The sequence below is a fragment of the Cheilinus undulatus genome, linkage group 6 (genome assembly GCF_018320785.1).
Source record: "Cheilinus undulatus linkage group 6, ASM1832078v1, whole genome shotgun sequence".
Lineage (NCBI taxonomy): Eukaryota > Metazoa > Chordata > Actinopteri > Labriformes > Labridae > Cheilinus > Cheilinus undulatus.
This window is the reverse complement of record NC_054870.1, coordinates 24,479,360-24,502,735: the sequence shown is the minus strand read 5'-3', so window position 1 is coordinate 24,502,735 and position 23,376 is coordinate 24,479,360. Positions and strand designations below refer to the sequence as shown.

The 23,376-nt window shown below is 38.1% G+C and overlaps 1 protein-coding gene across 6 annotated transcripts in view; it reads left to right on the top strand.

The window, feature by feature from the left end:
* Window positions 1-23,376, top strand: part of abch1 (ATP-binding cassette, sub-family H, member 1) — a 50,695-nt gene that overhangs the window by 1,139 nt on the left and 26,180 nt on the right. For 2 of the 6 annotated variants that reach the window (XM_041788957.1, XM_041788959.1), the window contains 9 exons: window positions 247-295; window positions 2,376-2,489; window positions 7,519-7,667; window positions 10,430-10,589; window positions 13,385-13,539; window positions 15,417-15,524; window positions 17,365-17,458; window positions 20,494-20,568; window positions 21,458-21,638. In XM_041788957.1, the coding sequence (XP_041644891.1) occupies window positions 2,418-2,489; window positions 7,519-7,667; window positions 10,430-10,589; window positions 13,385-13,539; window positions 15,417-15,524; window positions 17,365-17,458; window positions 20,494-20,568; window positions 21,458-21,638 (994 nt within the window). In that variant the 5' untranslated portion in view covers window positions 247-295; window positions 2,376-2,417. Of the gene's footprint in view, window positions 1-25; window positions 74-241; window positions 296-2,375; window positions 2,490-2,889; window positions 3,039-4,002; window positions 4,024-7,518; window positions 7,668-10,429; window positions 10,590-13,384; window positions 13,540-15,416; window positions 15,525-17,364; window positions 17,459-20,493; window positions 20,569-21,457; window positions 21,639-23,376 lie in introns of those variants that run through there. The other 4 variants (XM_041788958.1, XM_041788956.1, XM_041788960.1 and 1 more) reach the window with 4 other exon arrangements.

The window sequence follows — 23,376 nt, the reverse complement described above, 5'->3', positions numbered from 1 at the left end:
GACAGCAGGGGGACCCAGACACACAATGATGGAAAGTGAAGGCCAAATGAGAGACAGTACTCTGCTCAGACAGGTTCATTAAAAAGATACAACATGTTTTATATATAAATATATATTCCTTAACCAATATTTAATATTTTTGCTTTCTCTGGGTTAGCTTGATTTTGTTAAAGTGTATTTAAAAAAATAAACAAATAAATGCAAATATGCTCATTCTAACCTTGTCCCTCTTTTCTTCAAGTACAGATGTGAGCTTTTATGGCTGTGGGTGGAGAGCTACAGGTGGAGCCACAAGGTGAGCTGCAAATATTATAATGACTCATTGTTATGTTTCAGTGAGTACAGATTCAGAATGAACAGTTTGATTTCATTTTGTCCATGAGGATTGGGTTGACTTTTTTACATTTTGAAGTTGGTAGGTAAATGTGCAAGCAGAGGAAACAGGTCATTAATGACATGCATTTGTTTCCATCATGGTTTCTGTCATAGAGAGAATATATTTTTAATAGTTAGGCCTATTAATGCGATGATCATAAAAACACATTCACTTCTTCCACAACTCTAGCCAAGAGGTTTAATGATAGCAGATGAGCGTCAACAGTGCACAAATGTAATGTATTTGAATGTAAATAAGGGGCCTACAGAGGATGAAATAGCATAAAACTAGAGTATAATTATCCAAAACTTTTAACCTTAAAAATTCCCTTCATATCTCCACATCACAGAATGTTGTGGTAAGCTATATTTATAATGAAACATTAAATCAATGACTTTGGTCTCTGGATTTCTATAGGCAGTGATAGAGAAACAATTTTTACTTTAAAGGAACAGATATTACAACAAAAACTAATATTTCTTTTTAAAGATGTATTTTGGGGCTTTATAAGCCTTTATTGATAGAGGACAACAGTGGATAGAGTCAGAAACAGGGATGAGAGAGTGGGGAAGAGACATGATGGAAGGGAGCCACAAGCTGGACTTAAACCCAAGCTGTACCCAGGGTACATAAGGTGCAACCTAACCACTAGGCCAGTGGTTCCCAACCTTTTTCCATCGAGGCCCTCCTTCAAATGTCTAAGAAGACCCCCCCCCCCCACACACACACACACACACACACACACACACACACACACACACACAGAATAAAGTGACATATTGCTGTCAATTGTTTTCATTGTTTAAATGTAACATTTAATATGGGTTTTATCATGATTTTAGGTAGTTTAAGTGAACCTGATTGTAATGACCTCAGAGCAGACATGCCCTCGTGCACCCCCTGAAATCCCTGGCGCCCCCAAAGGGGGTCTCAGACCCCAAGTTTGGAACCAAGGCATCTGTGCCCAAAAAGTTAGTATTTTTTTTACTAACATGACTAGCAATTAAACTGGAAATATACACTATTCAAATTAGACAGCAGAATGAAGGGGAGAGGGAGAAAAAGCAGTGTATTATAAAGACAGAAACTAAAAATTGTGACCAAAAATAATTGTTTTCAGTTTCTGTGAATAATATGGAAAATAATAAACAGTTGTAATAATAATATAATGATAGTATTTATGATAATAATGATAGCAATAATAATATTAATGATGATTATATTGATAATAATTTCTTACGTTTAAGTAATTGTAAAATAAATGCACAGAAATTTCAAAATAAAAGTTTAATTATATTGCCTGTCGAGTACATTTAAGGCCCACATTTCAAATTTTCAGAGATTGATTTAATAGTAAATAAAGTGCCCAGAGTGTTTTACATTTCACAGTACACCATATGAACAATGTTTACTACTTCAGGCAAAAATAAAAATCAAAACAATAATCTTGTGCTGATGTCAGTGGGTAAACTTTATCAACTTTTCTCTGAGGTAATGATTAGGTGCTGCTGGGGGTGGGGGACGCCAAATTGTAATCACGCCAAAGGGTGCTAAAATGGTCAGAACAGCCCTGTGTGCAGTAACACTGAAGCGTGGGATTTTTCACGAGTTCTCCCTTTTAAAACAATAACAAATTGAATTCAGAGCACCGATTTAGCTGGACAAATAGATGAAAAGGAGAATCATCATCACTTTACATGAAATCACATCTTAGAATTAATATATGTATGTTTGAGTTGGATCACCCTTGCAGCTACAGATTGTTTTATGTGGTCTGCACACACAGCAGCTCTAGACATTCTTTCTAGCACAGAAGTGAAACACAGAAGCGATCAGAAAAACCCTTAAAATAACGGCATTTTACAATTGAGTATTTCTCATTCAAAGTCATTGTTTAAAATGAAAGAATCAGCTGATGGAAGCAGTCACATAGCGCATCTCTCTCACCCCCCCCCCCCCCCTCTCTCTCTCTCTCTCTCCCTCTCCCTTTCCCTCTCAGTTTGCAGAGCCGGCTGTCCAGTCCGCCCTTCTCCCTGCTGCCATGGCCGTGGAGGCTGCCGATCAGGATGACGTGACGGCCGATCCTGCAGACTACACAGAGATGGAGAACCGGGTAAGATACCCTTTTAAAAAATGAACGGTTCTCTCTCTTGGCGTAGAATTTCATTTCATTTTTGCGACCGTCTCTTGAAGGCGGGCCCTCCATCCTTTCATGACACGCTGCTGCAGCAAGATGGAGAGGAACTCTGCAGCGGGACGCTCACTGCCGCTGCAACGTCATGCGTTTCCATCATGCATGCGCTTTTTGACGTATTTGACAATTGGGCTTGGAATAGGGGAGGGTGAACATTTTAACCGGCGGAGGGAGAAGGTGAAGAGCTGCTGCAGCTGCACAGCTGACATCCTGTCAGTGTGACGCGCTGATGTGAGGAAGAGAAGTGAGAGTGCAGCAGCAGCAGCAGCTGGCCGCTCGCTCTGTGGATGTAGGCTACTGGGGCTCAGTTTATAAATAACCGTGACACTGGCCCGTCTTTAAACAGTTTGCGTCAAAATCTCACGCCTGTTTTCACCGTTGGGAGATTTGAGCACGCCCGTTTAGCCCGTATTCTCCCACACGGCAGTAACGCAACTTGGCAACAACTTGGCAGCTTGGCAGGCAAAGGTAGGAGCTTTTTTTTTCTGATCAACAGAGCAGAGCAGGGAATGAATGAATAAGTGAAAAGGGAAGCTTTGTTGGGCTGATTTGAGGTCATTATCAGAGAAGACAGTCCAGCAGGAGAGCCTGCTGAGGCTCAATGTGCTCAATTTATGGCTGTCAGAGTCCAAGCACTTTAATCCCAATACAGTAAGGACACGTGTTTTGATACCAGGGCAATGAAAATGGACATCATCGGCACCTTATTGGATAAATTGTGTAAATTCTTGCCTTCAATAACCAAATAATTGTGGAAAAGTACTACACGGTGTCTAAATTGCTCAAATACTTTGGCAACATGGGTGTCTTGTTAATGTGTTTTTTGAAGCTTTGACAGTGCTCTCTTTTTTGCCCCTAGCAGCCTTTGGGAGAGCTCTGGTACATTTCAGCACTATTGATCACTTAATTTGAGGAGATTGTAGCACGTGGTGTGTTAAAATTCAACCACCGTTGTGCTGCTTTCTATAATTACAGGCCTGTTTATCAGTAAGCTTTGGATTTTGCCTGAAGATTAAAAAAAATGCATTAGAATCAAGTTTTATGACTTTATTTCTGTACAGAAGTTTTCAGAACCCAAAGAGAGCCAGATTCATACAAGATGAACCCTAAAGTGTCGATTTTATGTGATGAAGGAGACTTTTGCAGCCATCAATATTTTTTGTATTTGTACAAAAAAAAAAAGTACACACATTTAGTTTGGCTTGGGACTAATGCACCTGTTGTAGGCTTAGGAGGGGTGTGTGTGTGTGTATTAGCTGGGTATTCTTCATGCTTTCTCCACCTGCTGGCTGCTGAACTGAACCTGTTCTTCCACTTTGCATTGAGTTGGCTGAGATGTTCGTGTCAGCTGATGTTCACATGCTCTTTAGCCGTTGTCCTCAGTCTGTAGACTCACTCATCAGCCACTCTTCATCCTCTCTGCTTCCTTTTTGTGCCTCCGTTGTCTCTCAGGGTGAGTGCTTAAATTGTTCCTTAATCTTCCATCAAGTTTACTATCCTACCCATGAGTTTATCTGTTTTTGCAAGTGTTATCTCAGACTGCTGCTTGTGGATCTTACTTGAGCTTGACTTAGCTCTCTGTCATAACTTGCAGTTACTGAAGCATAGTTCACACAGAAAGTGTGGAGATGTGTTTGTGTATCTTCTGCAGATGTAGGCTATGATGTCAAAGGTGAGGCTGACCAAATGTGTCAGATTACGCAATGCATTGCCCTAATCTCCTCACTGGAAAATGAGAGATGCTGGATTATAAAGAGGGAGTTAGTTGGAGACATGGGGCGGGGAAACCCATGAAAGAAGGCTGTTATAAGAGATTACTAAGCAAAGGATTGTTTTACGACCCAAATATGGAGTCGGCTGCAGCCTGACAAGATGCAGAGTACAAACCAGGGATTTCAAAGCACGAGAGAGTTTCAGTCTGTTGTTGCTGAAGTGAGATCCTTCTTGGACTTTGAGGTTTAAAAAGGCAAAGCAGTTCCTCGTCACATTTGCATTCTTGAAAAAGATTACTGTGGTGCCTCTTTGGTTTGTAGTAAAGCTTTTTTAAACCACTACTTATGGAGCTACAAACTTCTATGCAGGAATTACACATAGTCAGGAGGTGTTTGTTATTTAGCTCTGGTGTTACTGATTGTTCAGAAAGATTTCCAGACAACTTGTTGCTATTGTTGCATGACCAGAATTGTAAAATAGATTGGAGTGTGGATTAAACATTGTTAAAAGAATTATTTGATAAAGCATATTTATTTGGTGGTTTTTGGTGGATCATAGAAATGTTTTATGGCAATAACAAAACTGAAGAAGAGTTGAGAAATAAAAGCTTTACAAAACAATAATATATATATATATATATAATATATTTTTTAATTTAATTAAATTTTATCAGATATTATCTTGTCAGTACCAAACATGCAGAAGTAGGCCTGCTGTTTTGCTGAGCAAAAACAAGAAATTTCTTATCAATTAGTGCCTTGGAATTGCTTTGTTGTCGGGTATTGATGATTTTTGTCTTGACCATCCTCATTTCAGAGAAATCAGAGAAATTAGAATGTATATTAAATCTTTTCTTTGTGTGATTCCAAAGTTTCTCTCCAAAATGTGTAAAAATGCAGAGATACTAAATCTTATTTAGCCTAACTGAAATATAATATTGTAAACAAATCTGAGAAAAGCATGAGTGAAATTTGTGGCATCCTTGAATGACAAGAAGATAAACTAGACAGCTCAGGCCCTCCCAATGAAACCACCTCAGACACGTAAAACAGAAGTGTGAGTCGCCAGAAGAGTGCACTTCAGGAAAACTCTGTGTTCTGAACCATTGAACAACATGTTTTCTATTAAGGTGCTGGTGCAAATTAATGTGTGATTTTCATCAAGAAGAAACAGATGTACATTTTTTTAAACCGTAAAGTGAGACAAACTATACAAGAAAAGGAAGTTGACCATGATCCCCTTCTCTTCATTCTTTAATATCAATGTTAAAACTGCAGCAGTGACTCTGAAACCTGCAGCAACAAAGCAATGGAAAAACAAACTAAGAAGACAAAGCAATAAGAGCGTTGTTCTTCATGCCTATTTTAATAATAACTAGAGCCCCACATGGGAGTCTTGTCTTGATCCTACCTGCTCCCACTGGATATCTGATCATTACTGCTCACTCCCGCAGTGCGTGCCATCCACTCCTACCCGCAACAGTTGTGTCCAATTCTGCCTGCATCCTGCACAGACTGACAATCTATGTCAAATATTCTGAATAAATGATTGTTTATTCAAAGGAATTGTAATATTGTGTTTACTAAGCACCACCTTGACAAAGTTTCCTCTCTGAATGAAGGAAAAGTTTCAGAATGTAACCACAACACTCACATCCTCATCATGGGTAACGGTGCCACACATGAATAAAAGAGCAGCTGAGCGCCTCAGACTGATTTAACTCCTAGTTATGGCTTTGTAATAGTAATGTCAAAGTACAGTCATTTATCATTATTGATTGTAAAGTCAAAGAGAGACGGAATTGTTTCCTGATCTCTGGAAAATTGGTGCGTCATAAAAACTGCATCGCACTTCCATCAGCTCTCACCAACTGTAGACTCATCTTTAACCTGTTTATGCCGTTACCAACCTCATCATCAGATGTTCAATGAAATAAGACTGATTTGCATTGAAAAGGAGGTTTCTTCCCCAAATAACTGCAAAATGGCTCAGTGTCTCCGCACACTGTTGCATATTTATGGTGATTGGCCGACAACATTATAAGTGGAGCATTTAAGCTTTGCCTTTTTACTCATTTAAAAAGTTTGAGTGCTTGTGGTTTATTGTGAAGCTTTAACAAAGCAGCACAGAGAAGACACATATTCAAACATGTTTGACAGCTAACTACAGCTGACAAATAAGAGCAAATACACTGTGATTCCTAACAGCACCATGTGACACATCTTTTGTGTTATGTTGTCAAATATGAGCATGGAGAAGTGCTGCAGAGAGATCTTACTTTAATCAGGGATTGTGGGGCAGGTGTATCATCACATCCAGGCACGTCAAATACGTTTCCCTGTGGATGTGTTTCAACAAAATCTAGTTGTTTTCCAGCTCTGCCCTTTTCTGCCTCAGCTATATAAAAAAAAACAGACTCATGAGGCCAGTGTAGTGTCCCTCTTTAGGCGTGGGTTTTTGAGAACCAAGGCCATCTCCCCTTGGCTGTGTGGCAGAGTAAGCGTATGTGCTGTGCAGGGGAAGTGATGGAATGGCACACAATGAGGGAGGGGGGCAAACTGAAGCAAAAGGTGCAAAAGTTTTGGATTTTATATTTATGATTTTTTTTAAATAACACCAGTTTCGACCAGTACATCCAAGATATCCTCTGAGAGGTATCAAGGACAACTGGACCAATGGTGTGCCGCACAAATCCAGCCAGATACACTGACACACAAACACATTTCCAATTAAAGTAGCATGTTTTGTATCCTCAGTCAATCTCAGTTTGTCACTTTAAGTCTTTTATTAGTTTTTTTTTTCATTCTAGGTAGCCCTTTATGTTGAATACGTGACCTCTCTGTAATCTGAGATAATTCAAACATTTCAACATATACTTCTTGGAGAAACAGTGTAAAGAATGATTGCAACAGTGAAGTGTATGCATTTGTTCACTGGCTAAACTGTAAGCTTTCTTTTGTTGTAGTCTGAGTTCATAGTCAACAACATATACATCTTAAATATGGCAGCATCACGTCTCAAAGCCACTGATCAAACAATGGTATAGCTATAGAAAAGTAAAAATTATTCAAACAAAGATAAAGTGACCCATATTAGGTCTAGTCTTCAGGTGTTACAACACTTTGCTTGCAGGCCTCATCTCGGGGGTTGTTCCTGCAGTTCTTTGCCATGATGGATGAGGAGCCAGCCAGAGAGAGTTTAACCGATGTTTAACAGAGTTTCATCTTCTCTTCAGGTGAAGGAGGGGAATATGAAGGCTGACTTGGAGGCTTCTCTGCCTGCTGGACAGGAGGAGTGCGCAATCCGATGTCGAGATGTATGCCGTTCATACGGCAAACTGAAGGTCTTGAGCAACCTTAACCTGACTGTACCACAGGGACACATGTGAGTGAAGTTCAGACTGAAATCTATCATTCTACTGTATTTTACAACTGTTTGCCTCATATGGGTGATACATTTATTGTTTGCAATTTGCCATAGACGCTCAGTTTCATAGCAGAAATTTTCCCTAATCTCAACATAATTTATTTTTATACTGTGGAGACATTAAAAACTGAAACACTGATACTATACCTACATACCATGAGTAAAATATGTAATCTACTGTGCTGTTGCTTTTTTTAAATTCTACAGTAATGACATGATGTGATAAATAGATAAAAATCAAACTGTTACTGTAACTTCCAATTAATATTATGTCTATCTTATTTTCCTATGTTCTAGACAGTACCTAAATTTGCTGTATATCCTCCCTGAATGCAAAATAAATCTCTTCTTTTATACCACTAATCTTGCATCAGTAAATCTCAGCGTATCTGATAACTGTCTGTGCTTCATCTGACTGCATCAAAACAGTGTGAAAGAATGTCGAAGTCACACAGGCCTCCTTTTAATGGGTGAAAAGTACCCATCATAAGTAAGAAAGCTTGTTCAAACAGGTTTCTTGTTCTTATTATTGGGATAAATCAAAACTTATACAATGTGTTTAATGTTATGTAACTGGCAGTTGATTGCGCAGCCTTAATTGATAGTGTATAAGGGGAAAATACTCACAAAAAGAATACAACTTTGACTGAGAATTTTCATGCACAAACAATAGGCTTTTACTTCTTTTCAGTCAGCAGACATGTTGTCTACATGCTAATAAGGTTTACATTCCTAGTTGAAGAGCTTCTGACCTGACTTGAACCAATCTTTGTCATGTATCTGCTGACTGATCAGTTGACAAAACCCCAGTTTCCTTTAGGATGGTCTGGTCATTTTAAACCTCTGATAGTTTTTGGATTTATAACTTAATGGAGAGAAATTTACTGTCAGATATGTAGTACAGCACTGTTCATGTCTTTGTGGCTCACATTTTATTTTGTTGTCATTGTCAGTCATCCTTTTCTGTCATCTCCCAGCACGTGAGTCTCAAAGTAGAGGATTTATGTAAGCTAACACAGCTACAAAATCACCTTTCTCACACATACCTGCATACCTAAAGTGACTCTGTAGATAAAGAAGTTTGATGGAAAACAAACCTGAAGTCAGAAATTGACATCTGTGAGGAAGTGAATAGTATTAGGCTCTATCAGAGACAAAAAAGTTTCATAACAGGCTGAAAATGAGCTGAATGACAAAGTTGATATATTACAACAAAGGAATGCACACAGAGAAAATTACATTCATAGAGGACTGGTATATATTAACTACATTTCTTTTTCTTCCGTGGAAACTCTAATAAGATAAGATAATTTATCATAATGGTTTAATAGTTGGTCATCAGGGGTGAAAATTTCTAACAATCATGTTACAACTTTTTATCTCACCTAATGAGATTGATGACTTTAGTTTCTTTTCAAATTAAGAAAAAATAATCACTCAAGGCTTGGACTGAAAGCAATAGACCACAAAAAACAAACTATTACCTGTGTGCACATGGCATAGCACAAGGTTTTTTTGTTTTTTTTTTACAAGTCTCCCTCCTTTTAGTGCTGTTTTTGGTCTCAACCAACTCCTCAGGGGAGTGCATGTCTCTGTAACAACTTAATTTTCTCACCCTTGAAGATGTGTGACTCATTGCAGTTTCAGCCTCAAAGCAAATGAATGTATTTCAAAAAATTCTACAAATTTCTAAAGGGTTGAAAAAAAATGTGGTATCTGAAGTTAAATATGAAAATTCAAGCTGAGGGTAAAATCAGACTAATCAGAGTCATTTGAGGAGGACAAGGTTGGTAGCTTTGGCAGGATTAAGCTGTAATGGAAGTTGGAAGCAATGGCTGCCACCGGTGTGGCGTTTAGCCCAGATGTAGCTATAGTATAGTGACAGTTTTATCAGAACTGGACCACATTTCTTTATTTAATAAGGGCAAAGAAAATTGAAAACTTTTCATAACAGATTTATTGTTTTTTGTCTCTTCTCCCAACCTGCTTCAGCAGGAGTTTGCAATAGTTACAGGTGAGGTTTAGTTGTATTGCAAGCCAATGGTAATGATTGCCACCAGTGAAGCTATTAGCTCTGATGTAGCTCTAGTGACAGTTTTAATCAGATGTGGAAAGCATTTCTTTCTTGAAAGAGGAGCAAAGAAACAAAGCTTTTCTTGGCAGGAAAGATGTTTTCGCACCTCTCCTTACTGGCTTCAGCACGAGTTTTATCCAACAACAAGCTCCACAGTTGGTAAACTATGATGGCACCTTACTGCCGAGCTCCTGTTATTTACTGGAGCTGCCCTTGCTCTTCTTGTTGCTCTGACTGGCCTTTACTGAATGTGACAGACAGAATGTTCATCCTACCTCCTTCCAAGAATTGTTTGAAAAGTCCTGAGTAGTGACATTGATAATGGGGAGCTATTTTAAAAGTTAAGGTTTTTTTCAACTGAGAGTAGTATGAGTACAGTGGGGGAAAAATGCTGACGCAGAGGGCACATTTTTGTCCTTATTTAGGAACTCTGTAAGCTTTCATACCCGACCTTAGGTGTACAGAAGCTACAGTTTCTCTTAAATGGCCTGTTTAGTTTTTGAAAATCTAATTTTAAAGAATGGATGCACTATTGAATTAATGCAACTGTGCAGTTCTCTAAGAATAGATGATGAATTTAGATTTCTATGACTTCACTAGTGGAAAACTTCTACTTTTATATCTCTTGCTCTTGTTTGTGTTGCAGATACGGTCTTTTGGGGCCCAGTGGATGTGGGAAGACAACGTTGCTAAAATGCATCGTGGGAACTTTGAAAATCTCACGAGGTCACATCACTGTATTAGGGAAGCCACCTGCATTTCCAGGTCATGATGTGCCAGGGAAGATGGTGGGCTACATGCCACAGGTAAACACCACATGTAGCAATGTGTCTTTAAGTTGTATTCTTTTTATGAACAGGGACCATTTAGTAAAAACTTAATGAAAGCTCACTTTCTTCTATTTGTTTCAATGAATAGACTGCAAAATGTTTATTTTCCTAAGGTTAAAAATTCATGAAAATTGATAGCTTCTGACTTAAAACATTTTCTTTCTGAAGTGTTGTGTTGAAAAGACATGCCACTGAAAATTACTGCACCATGGTATTATGATTTAATCATTATTTGGGATCCATCCTTATAATACAGCAACCATAAAAACAGGGTCACCTCAAATGTCCTTGTTTTGCAAAGTTTTACACTTTCCTCATTTAAAACCTGCTGTTCCCATTAAGAATTCTTCACAGCTCTTTGCCCACCTCTAGTCTATTTCTTCTGTCATTTAGAGCAAACTTTAGACCTTGTTTTAGTTTGTGCTTTTCAAGAATATTCTCACCACAGCAATCACATCAGGGAGTTTCTTTTTATAGTCGTGACTTTTTTAATTTATGGCAGTCAGTGGTCTGTACCTTAGTGTCTCTCCTTACTGTCACGCTGGATATCTGATGAACCTGATAACACACACACATGCCCTGTGTATCCTGTAGCATCTCATCCATCCCTATAGGAAGTGATCTGTGACCCGGAGAAGAAGAAATGTGAAACCACGTCTTGTTCCTCAGTGTGTATTTGTTGTACTGGTGCGCTGATGCTTGTGCCGTCTGGAGCCACAATATGAAGAAATCCGCTGACTCGTGACATTTTTCCCACAAAAGAAGCTATACAGTAAAACCCTATTCATTCTCTTCTATAGAAAAATGTACATACATACCATCATTTAAGCCTGTAATCCTGCAAGATTAAACATTTCTTACAGAAATCCGGGCGGTAATCCTTCAGTAATGTAGAGCTCTAAGAAAATGTGAAGTCAAAGGTCTCTGAGGTATTTCTGTATTTCTGTATTTCTGTTTTTTATTATTATTTTTTGGATTTTCTTTAATAGTAGATGTTGTTGTATGGATTACACCATTACTTCACTGAAAAAGAATAATCTTGATCAATCTGAATCAGTCAGTGAAGGAAATAAAGGAAGAGATTTCTCAGACTAAAGTGTATTGATTAGCATGCTGGTATAGTAGTGAATGAACATGCTGTTGCACTGTACTGAGAGTTGTCAATGATCAGACATGGCTTTAAATGCTTGTTTAGATTCCTAATTGAAGCTACCATCATTAACACATTAATCACGATGCATTTAATGTTGATAATGACTGCATTAAATTTTTAAATTGCATTTATCACATGCTGTTTTGCCCTTTTAGGTGCACTGTAGTTAAACTGCCATAGCAGTGCAGCAGTTGCATACTGTTTACATTAGCATCTTCCTGATCACCAAGTAAAATTTTAAAAAGTTTAAAGATTTGAAAAAGAAGTTTAAAAATTTACAGGCTGCTCAGTAGACACGTGAAAAGTAATGTACACCTTATGATATAAAACACTGTTTTTTACTGTTCTCTTTTGCCATTGAAAAAATTCTATCAGTAGTAATGTCTTTTTCCAATGGTTAAACTAATGAAGCTTGCCGTTAGTTCATGCAGGACACAGAAGTCATGACACCCAGCCGTGATCAGCTGACAACCAGTTGATCCCAATTATCGCTTCCCAGCTCTCCCAGCCAGTCATAGCTCTTTCTGTCAACACAGCGGCTCATTTAAATATGATGCCCTTCTCACTAATCCCTGCTTGCGTTAATGCTGATGCTCCACACTGCTGCTGCTGACAAAGCTTAACCTCCTCCACCCCAGCCTCCTCCTTTATAGCATAAAGCTGTTGCACCCTCATATTCAGATTCATGCTGCTATGGATTCATTGATTTTAAAGGATTTTATTGTATTTTTGTATTTATGCATTGTCATAAACATATCAATCTATTTGGGGGTTTCTATCTATTTGCTCCCTGGGAAGTCAAGGTATGCTGCTTCACTAACCCAGGGAGCATCTTTGAGTAAAACTATATATCTGTTTTCCAATAAAACTGTTAATGTTTGATGAGAGTGTACCTGACTGAAATGCCGTTTCTCTCAAACCACCAGAAGTTCCTTATTTTGTCTTAAAATAAAAGCTGTTTTATTATCCAAACATGATGTCAAGTACCACTAGCTTAAGATAGTAAATATCAAAATAATAGTATAACAAGGAGCATTTTCTTGAGAAAATCTCTCAGATTAATTATTCCCCTTTTCTGGGTTATGTATACATAGGAAGCAACAAAACTAGATCTCATGGAAAGTGCAAATGCTGTCATACTAACCATGTGTTACTTGACCTCAGTGAGCCATTTTGTACATGCATTCCTACATTTTTCTTCACATAAAACAGAGTTAAATGCTGTATTTGACAGAGTGTTCGCTTTAAAGACTCTACTTCAATGTCATGGTTTCAGACTACACAAATTCAATGCATTTTTGTACCTCATACCCAAGCTACACATATATCAATGAAGAGATGAGACATATTTATTTTGTTTATTATGACTTTTACTTCATTATTTATTTCATTAGTATTTATCATTATTTAATAGTCATTTACTACATTTCTACCTAAACATGTATGTAAGAGTTTAGGTGCATTAATAAGTCAATGTACAAATAAAAAAAGCTGTTATAACTTCAAATACTGTGATCAAATTTATTATCAGAGTAAGACCTTTTTTGTGTAATTAATTAGTGACATCTTGCATTAAATGACTTCAAAATCATTTAAAGCTCCTCTCTGTGTTGTGCAGGAGCTGGCATTGTACAATGAGTTCACCATCAGCGACACCTTGACCTTCTTTGGCAGAATTCACGGCCTGACGTCAAAGGAAACCCAGGCTCGCATGCATTTTCTGATTGACTTTTTGGATCTACCTCAAAAGAACCATCTTGTCCGAAATCTCAGGTATAAGCACACGTTTTTGGGGACTGTTTAAACCAGTTTCCTGGGGTTATTTGATACTAATTGTATCTTTTGATGATGTTTTGATATCTCTTTATTGAAAAGTTATCAGCATACAGACAAGTGATCTCTTTGTGCAGTTATTGAAGTGAAATTCTGGAAAGCTTTGATAGCATGATGCTGTTTTTGAAGTGAATGTAATATTAGTGCTGTCTACCTGTGGACTTTGATACTTAAATTACCTGATATCACAAAGATAAACACAGTCACGCTGTCCTCTGCAGGTTGTAAACCCATGGCTCATAAAACAATTTGATCAAGTCGGACATAACCAGACAACAAAGTCAAGTAAAGAATGAGAGTTGCTTTTTCAACAGAGTTTCTGATAAGGCTGATGCTAACAGGAGTTTGTGGTGTAAAACTTCAATTTCAGAAGAGGTCCTTTATGCATGCAGGTTTAAAATGCTGCATGCATTATATGCTTACAGCCTTAATGTGGACATGTTCCTTGTTTCTTGGCTGTTGTGGATTATACATGAAGTTTCAAGAAACATTAAACATTGACCCTGATTATGTAATTTGATTTATTATGATATGGTCAGCCACTAAAGCTGCTTTCCACCAAGTGGTCAGATTCAGTTCAGTTTGGTATGGCATGCATCTATTTGTGTTACCACTGTCATACTCGGGAAAGTACAAAAAAAGCTGATCCTTTCTGTCCTACTCTTATGGCACCCTTCTTTTGGGGTACTAAATGTACCTATGCAACATGTTTTATCCCAGTAAACAACTAATCTTCAGACCTCATCAGATCTCTGCCAACAGTCTGCTGTAACTACATCAAAAAGCTTGTAGCCCTTTGCTCTGTTCACAAGAAACACTCCCAAACATCAGCTCAGTCTATTTTTGTACTCTTTACTAAGGAACATCCTGCAAAGACAACATGCCTTGAACCATAAAAAGACAATAAAAATTATTTATTTATTTTTATTTCAAATAAAACTTATACAGCAGACACTGGCCTTTTTTGTTGGATTTCTGCCTGAATCACAAACTGTTTTTGAGACTTAATTCTTCATGCCAAGATACATAACATAAGACATAAGACACATAAAAAAACAACCTTGTTGTATCTCAGCCACATTATACCAACAAAAGTTGTCTGTTGCTTTATTGCACTTTTTTATTCAGCTGTTAACAAAATGAAGAACAATCAGCATCTCTTGTTTCACTTCTTGATTCACATCCTTGATTCCCCACAAAGACCTTTCTGTTTCTTAACAGGACAAACAAACCAGCTTCCATTATATGTCCATGCAACATTTATGTCACCTGTGCCACTAAGTAGGACAAAACTCCCTCTAGAAGAGAGGATTCACTTTAGAAACTGTTTATCCCTTACAGCAACACAAGTGTTTACTTTATTTAATTGTGTTAATGATGCCCTTATTTGTACTGCTCCAACAAAGTGTCACATAAAGGTTGTTGAAACTGTTCTGACACATGATATGAAAGACATTTCTGGTATGAATAAACACACACATTCACTGTGGCATGTAGTTTCCTCCTCTTGTTCTAATTTGCTCACTTTTCTTTCTTACACACACTGAAGTAGCTACCAGCTCATTTAAAATACATTTTAAAAAGATACTTTTAGATTAAACAACTTGAAAAAGTAAGTTTTTTCATAGAGCCCCTTCCTCCTGACATCAGGACTGTCATTTCCCCCCTGTGTCGTCTGGCAGGTTTGTCCTGCAGGTTTTGTCACTTTCACTTCCAGAGTGAGAAATCAGTGATGAAACAACGATTAGGAATGTGGGAGAAAATGCACCTTTGTCCTAGTTTCCTTTCTCACTTGTTTTTATTTGTGTGTGTTATAGTGGAGGTCAGAGACGCAGGGTGTCTCTCGGCGCGGCTCTACTACAGAATCCAGAGCTGCTCATCCTGGACGAACCGACAGTCGGAGTGGACCCCGTGCTCAGGGCCAAGTATGTTATATTCACACTTATACTCAAACTTGTTAACTTGACACGCCAGATGGATGTGATTCACACATCCATCTGGTAAACCTTCAATACTGAGCATTTGGGAACGGGCAGAGGATTTGAAAAAACTCAGAATTTGATTGGATGAATGTTCTGTCTGTCACATCTTTACGGGCCAACCAGAGCAACAAAACATGTGGTGTTGCCACGACCGAGGTGCGTGTGCGCAGCTACCGAGGAATAATGCGAACCATGGCGACTATAGACATTTCAGTGCACAACTTTTGTTGTTTTTGAAAAGTAAAAGTAAACAACTCTTTGTTCTTTGTTCTTCTTTTAACGAAGAAATGTCGTCAAGTTCTGATAAAAATGGCACTTTAGCAGCATCCACTCTAATGTCTTCCGCCATATTTGAACTGGGCTCTTGTTGCTGCTCGCTTATGTCACGACTCCACTGCGCCTGAAAGTACTGGCTTTTAACAGTCAGATGTATCAGTTACCATACCTCCTACAAAATGACACACACAAAAAAAACTCTTGAATGTCAAAGTGAAAACAGATTTCTACAAAGTAATGTCAATTAAATAAAAATATGTAGTGTAAAATAAGTGACTGCATAGATATTCATCCCCTTCAAGTCAGTATTTATTAGATGCACCTTTGGCTACAATCACAGCACTGAGTCAGTGTGAATAGCTGTCAGTCAGGCTGGCACATCTGGACACTGCAATTTTATTCCAATCTTCTTTGCAAAACAGCTCAGGCTCCCTCAGATTGTGCCAGCCACAAATTCTCTACTGGATTGAGGTCTGGGTTTTGACTCTGCCACTCCAGAACATTCATCTTGTTGTCATTTCTGTGTAGCTTTCGCTGTATGCTTCTGGTCATTGTCTTGCTGGAAAATAAATCTTCTCTGAAGCCATACTTCTCTGACAGACAGAATAAGATTGTCTTCCAGGATTTTTCTATATTTTGTGCATTCATTTCAGTGGTGATGGTGTGTTTATGGTGATGTGCAGTCTGCATAACATAGCATCTTGTCTGATGGCCAAAAAGCACCATTTCTTTCCACTTGACCTTGGAATCTCCTACATGCCTTTTAGTGAACTCTAGTTGAGATTTGATGAGTTTTCTTCAACAGCGGCTTTCTCTTTGTTACTGTCCCATAAAGCTTTGACTGGCAAAGAACCGGGGCAACAGCTGGTGTATGCAGAGTCTCTCTCCATCATCCCTGACTAATACTTTTCAACGCCTTTTTCTCTGTGATGCTTGGAGTGTTCTTTTGTCTTCATGGTGTAATGGTAGCCAGGAATAGTGATTAACCAGTTACTGGACCTTCCAAATACAGGTGTCTTTATACTACACTCACTTTAATCACATTCACTACACTCAGGTGATCCCCCATGTCACAGGCACTATAACTGTTTATACTCACTACTTACTCTTCCTATTTTGTTACCTTTTTCTTTTAAAAGGTTAATAATGCAGTCAAATTAAATTTCCACAGGAGCTCACAGCTGTTGTGTCCTTCTTAAATCACATTTTTTTCACCTTGAAAACATGATGACTTTGGTCTTACAACTTCAAACTGGTATAAACTCTAAACAAGTATTGAACCATATGTTTTAGAGAAGTCTGAAACCTTTGTGAAAGCATGCTGCTCTCCTTCTGCTCGTTGTTCCAGTCTCATTGTGTAACACCGAGACTGGTCAGATCAGACTCTTGGCAGGAAAACTACTGCTGGCGTGACTGTGAACTTTTTCAAACTGTGAATTAAAAAAAGTAAAAGTGTATAAACAAATGAAAGTTATGCAACTTAAGTTTATTTTTTTGTATCTTTTAGGATTTGGCAGCATCTGGTGGAGATTGTGAAGACAGGCAAAGTCTCTGTCATCATCACCACACACTACATCGAAGAGGCCAGGCAAGCTAATGTGGTGAGGTTATTCATACATGAACGAGCACATGCTCACACAAACACACGCTTATACATCAACACAGAGAGACAGATGAAGCATAAATACACACAAGCAAGAATGCTGTGGCAAAATCAATAGAACAAAGCACTGCATATGTTTCATCCCTTCTTAGAAAAACAATGAGTCCATTGATATCTGTGCTGTGTAAACATGGCAGATGAAGTTTATTCTTAATTATCTCTGACAGGAGAAATAATGGATAACAAAAAATGAGAGTTAGTGGGAAAAATATCCTACAGAATTTGTTTTGGAGCACATTTGTGTGTTTTATACTGATAAAACAAAAAGTTCAGACCCTTTTGCTTTTTTAATGATTTCTACTTTTGGTTTATGACTTAAAGCGTAGGGTCTGTTGATTAAAATATAAACTGTGTGTGAAATTTTAGATTTTAGGTTAGAATTTTGTCCAACGTGCTGTAAATATTCACTGGAGCAATGAACGGGCTTCAAAATACCACTGAAAAATGTTTCAAATAAATTCATAATTTACTCCTATTTGAGAAGAGTACTCTTAAAATCTACATGGCTAGTCTGTTTTGTAAAATTAGTCAGTAAAATTACCAGTTTGTTATATTTAATAAATGTGAACCATTTTTACAGTTTCAAAGCGCCAAAAACAGAATAAGAAAGTCAAGAAAGGCATACAATGATATTTACTCAGTATTTTTATTTCATTGTTTTTTTAAGTAAAGTTTAAAATAACATCTTTCTCCACTTGTAGTTTCAGTGGCTGTGTTGAAGCATGCTATTTGTTGGCATGGTTTGTTTACATAAGTTATAGTTAAACTGTGTCATACTCAGAACAAAACCAAATGCTGATACAGTTGAAAACAAAAACAGCTGATAGACATTTTTTGCATACAGTAACAATTTTTCATCAAAGTCATGTCAAATACTACAGATAACTCAAAGTTTATGGTCTATTGGCAAACACAAAAGCTATGGGGCCTCACTCCAGGAACATGGACTCCATGCTGTAAGCATATAACACCACATTTTTACGCTACAATTAACACCTGTCAAGTTCACTGTCTGTCAAACTAATTCTCTGTTCAGCATAAATCCAATCAACCTCCAGTTAGTCGTTGTTTCCCCAGTAATCCTCTTTTTTCATGAAGTCCTTAAACTGAGTGCTTTACATGTACACGTTTGCACAGATTAGGCAGCCACAACGCACCATAGTAAGACAGTTTTAAACTCTCAGCCCCACTTCAGTTAGTGGACAAAAATGTTAATGCATCTTATATACACATCTGTCTCATTTTCATTCTTCTGTGTGATTTTAGCCATCTTTGCAGTGTAATCTAGCAGAACTGAACGGTGTATAGCCGTGAGAGAACGCCCATATGGGAGGTCATCAGGACTAAATATAGCTAACCAGCAATTGTCAGTAACACCCCAAACCTCAAGTTAGAAGCTAAAAACATCATACATATTTTATAGTGTTCAAATTCAAAAAGGGGAAATGGGAATATGCAGGATGAATAAAAAATAGGCGAGTTGGGTTTTGCTACATGTCTAAACTACTAGTAAAAGCTAATGTTATTAGCTATTTTGCTTTAAAATTGATCATGTTTGGGGCGCGTAGTCAAGTGGTTAAGGTGTATACACAGGCGACCCGGGTTCGAATCCAGCCCGTGGCACTACTTCCCACATGTCTCTCCCTGCTCTCCTCCTTGTTTCCAACTCTACCCACTGTCCTCTCTCTAATAAAGGCATGAAAAAGCCCCCAAAAAATAAATCTTTAAAAAATTGATCATGTTTCACGTTTCCTCTGCACACATATGATATTGCGAGACAGTTTCCACCCTGATGAGAAATCTTGGGAGATGAATAGTTTTACATTTTTTCCCTTTCTTTTAGAGCCTTTAACTATTGTGGTCAAGACAATAAAGGGTGAATATTTTTTCCTTTTGTCATGTTAAGAGATAAACTCCAGCTGTTGGTGCTTGAGTTACCCATCCATGCTTTTTCTGAGTTTCTTCATGATCTGACACTCCCTCAGCAAAACCACATTGCATAAGTAACATTTTTTAAGCTCCGAAAACAAACAAAAAAGGTTGAAGGTCATTTCGGCCTCTAACTCATGCAGCTAAATTTAAACTTGGAGCCAGAAACTCTCCCCTAAAACCTGTCTGACCACTCAACCAGCTCCACTCAGTGACTGGTGGGTGGAGGACAATCACACTGACTGAGGTAGAATGAGGCCCATTTTCTGCTGTATTTGTGTCTGTGTGACTTTAACCTCAACAAAACTGTGTCAGGTGAAGTAAGTAAAGCATGAAGTACAACAGTGCATTGATGCACTGAGAGGTGAGCTTTTACTAGGTCATTTCAACACCCTTTGTTGTTTCAATGCTCTTTTACATCAGGCAGACTTTTACTGCATAGCAACTGAACATTTTATATGGCATGTTGAGCACAATAAAAGACTCTGGTGAGACATATACACAGTTATAAAATTGACACTTTATTTTCCATAGAGGTGAACAAACAGTAGTGCTCCATATATATATCACATTGCTGTGATAGATGAGTCTTTCTTAAAATAAATGGGAACTTTTCCATTAAAGTGAAAAGAAATAAGCACAAATATGAATGAAATAATGGCTGACAAACTTCATAACCTGCTCAATTTCACACTTTTTTTTTATTGATGCTGACATCAAAATTTTGATGCAATAGTTTTTACTAAGCTGATGTAAAACAATTTTGTTTGAAATATTTGCATTTTTAATTGTGGGGGCATTATCTGATTTGTAAGGGGAAGTTTGTTTTATGGAAAATTTTGTTCAGATGTATGAAATATTGTTATTCATTAAAGGGGTAGTGCACTGTGCAAACCTTATTACAGTAAGTCTACCATATATTGTCCACGTTTAACCTTCTTTACAAAAGGTAAAAAAATTCAGTCTTCTGTCCTTACTTTTAATTACAATCACAGTTTTATTGAACTAATATGTTCTCTCAGACTAACAGTGTCATTTCTCTAGGTTGGTCTCATGAGGAATGGACATTTGCTGGCTGAAGGTCCTCCAGACGCAGTCATGAAGCAGCACAGTGCAACAGTGAGTGTTCATCAAAACCCCACATGGGACATGTTGACACCCAGAGGAGCTAGTGGTTGTCAGGCAGGGAATCTGTTCATGTGCTATCAAGGCAATTTATTATTTTAAAAAAACAGCCATTAGATGTGCCTCATATTCAGTGACACAGTAAAGATATAAGGATAAACTCTTTTGTTCCCAGTGGTAAATTTGTCATGGACAACAGTGCCACACAGAGATGTGATCACTATCAGCACATCCATCTCACAAATGAGACAAGAAACAAAATGAGTCACACATAGGAACAAAAGACGACCTACACTGTAACAAGATGACTTTGGAGTTACATGGACTAGCTTATATTACACCAGCCCTGTAATTATGCACTATCCTCTCTGCAATAACACATATTTTCTGCACCATATACACAATAAAAGAAAGGAATTGTGTCCAGATATAAAAATGAGATAAGATAGCAAATAAGTAACAAATAAAGATAAACCATGATAAGGGTAAGATAAGTTAGCAAGTGCTGTTTTACAAGGATAGCAATAAAAAGATGTAAAACAAAACAAATAAAATTGTAAAGTAAAGCAAGATAAATTGATCTCAATGACAGAATTGCATACTAAAATAAATTCTTCATGGAGCAGAGGGGACACATAGCTTTTAAACTTGAGCAGATTATATTTGAGTGAAAGAACAGGGAATGTTGAGAGGAAGAAAAATTTATAGAGATAACTTTTACTTTTATACCAAGCAAAAAAAAGGATACATTTTAATAAATGTTAAAGAGCAACTCATCAAAGAAAACAAAGACAGTTATAATGTGAGAAACCAAAGTGAAAATAAATAAAATACTCTAAATTGTTTGTCCAGTTCTTGTGAACTATATCACTCTCTGCTTCAGACACTGGAGCGTGCCTTCCTGCAGCTGTGTGAGACGTCTGACCAGATCGGCTCTAAACGGGAGTCCAGTCCACAAGAGGGGCCTTTAGCGAACAGCCAGTCATTTGAGAGTGGACGGGATGAGAGTCGACCAATCCTCGGGGTCACAGCAGGAGCAAAAGAGGAAGAACCCAAATATTCAGGTACATTTTTTAATACAATGATGTTATTCTTGATAAGATTTTATCAGGTTTGACCGTTATCTGGTGTGATTATTATAGTGCTTATTAACAGTAAAGATACAATGTCTTCAGACCCCCTTCACTTTTTTTCAGTTTCGTTATGTTGCAGCCTGATGCTACAATCATTTGAATTGATTTCTCCCCTCATTGATCTACACTCACCTGCCCCATAATGACCAGGTGAAAACAGAATTTCAGACATTTTTGAAAATTTGTTAAAAAGCAAAAACTGAAATATTGCATTAACTTAAGTGTTCAGACCATTTTCTCAGCACTAAGTTGAAGCACCTTTGGCAGAAATTACTGCCTAAAGTCTTTTTGAATGCAACATAACAAGTCTTGCACACCTGGATTGAGGGATTTCCTGCCATTCTCCTTCACAAATTCTCTCAAACCCAGTGAGTGGGAAGGGGACTGTCTGGGGACAGCCATTTTCCGGCCCAACAGAGATAGGGTTCAAGTCATTGCTCTGGCTGGACCACTCTAGGACATTCACAGAGTTGTCCCTAAGCCACTCCTGTGTTGTCTTGGCTGTGTCCTAAGGGCCCTTGTCATGTTGAAAGGTAAACCTTGGCCCAGTATGTGGTTCTGAGCACTGCAGAACAGGTTTTAACAGAGGATATCTGTACTTTGCTCCATTCCCACAAGCCTGACCAGTCCGCCTTTGTCAGAAATTACAGCCTCAAGTCTCTTTGAGTATGATGCTACAAGCTTAGCACACCTATTTTTGGCAGTTTCTCCCATTCTTCTTTGCAGAACCTCTCAAACTCCATCTGGTTGGATGGGGAGCATCAGTGCAAATCCATTTTCAAATCTATCCAGTGATGTTTAATCAGGTTCAAGTCTCGGCCCAGGCCAGGCCACTCAAGGACATTCACAGATTTGACCTGAAGCCACTCCTTTGTTATCTTGTGTGCTGTGTGCTTTGCGTCTTTGTTCTGCCGGAAGATGAACCTTTGCCCCAGTCTGAGGTCCATAGCACTCTGGAGCAGGCTGTCATGAAGGATGTCTTTATGCATTGCTGCTTTTATCTTTCCCCCTCGACCCTGACTAGTCTCCCAGTCCCTGTTGCTGAAAAACACCCCTCAGCATGATGCTGCCACCACCATGCTTCACTGTTGTTGTAGTATTGGGCAGGTGATGAGTAATGCCTGGTTTCCTCTAGACATAACGTTAAGAATTGAAGTCAAACAGTTCAATCTTGGTTTCTTCAGACCAGAGAATCTTTTTTCTGTTGTTTCTGCCAGTCTTAGAGTTCCTCAGGTGCTTTTTTGCAAACTCCAAGCAGCCTTTCATGTGTTTTGCACTGAGGAGAGTCTTCTGACTAGCCACTCTGCCGTAAAAGCAATATTTTTGCTGCTTCAGATTCCTCCAACATCTAACTCTTTAGTTATAAATATTTATGTGACTGTTGCCACGTGGTCAAAGATGCACACCACATAACTTCAATGTCCTCAGTTAACAAGTGAAATAAAGGAGAAAGACAGTCCGCCTCTTTCATTTGGTTAGCTTTTGTATCTGCATTTTAAAATGGAAAAATGAAAAAAATCTCACAGTCAGACTTTAGTGCCTTTTCCTATCTTACCAATATGCCCAGTTTTGGAGGGGAATCATTAATGTTTTGATAAATACAATTATTGAGTGAAAATACTATGTAACTCATTAGTGGAGGGGTTTTTAGGTCCTTTAGTGAAACTAA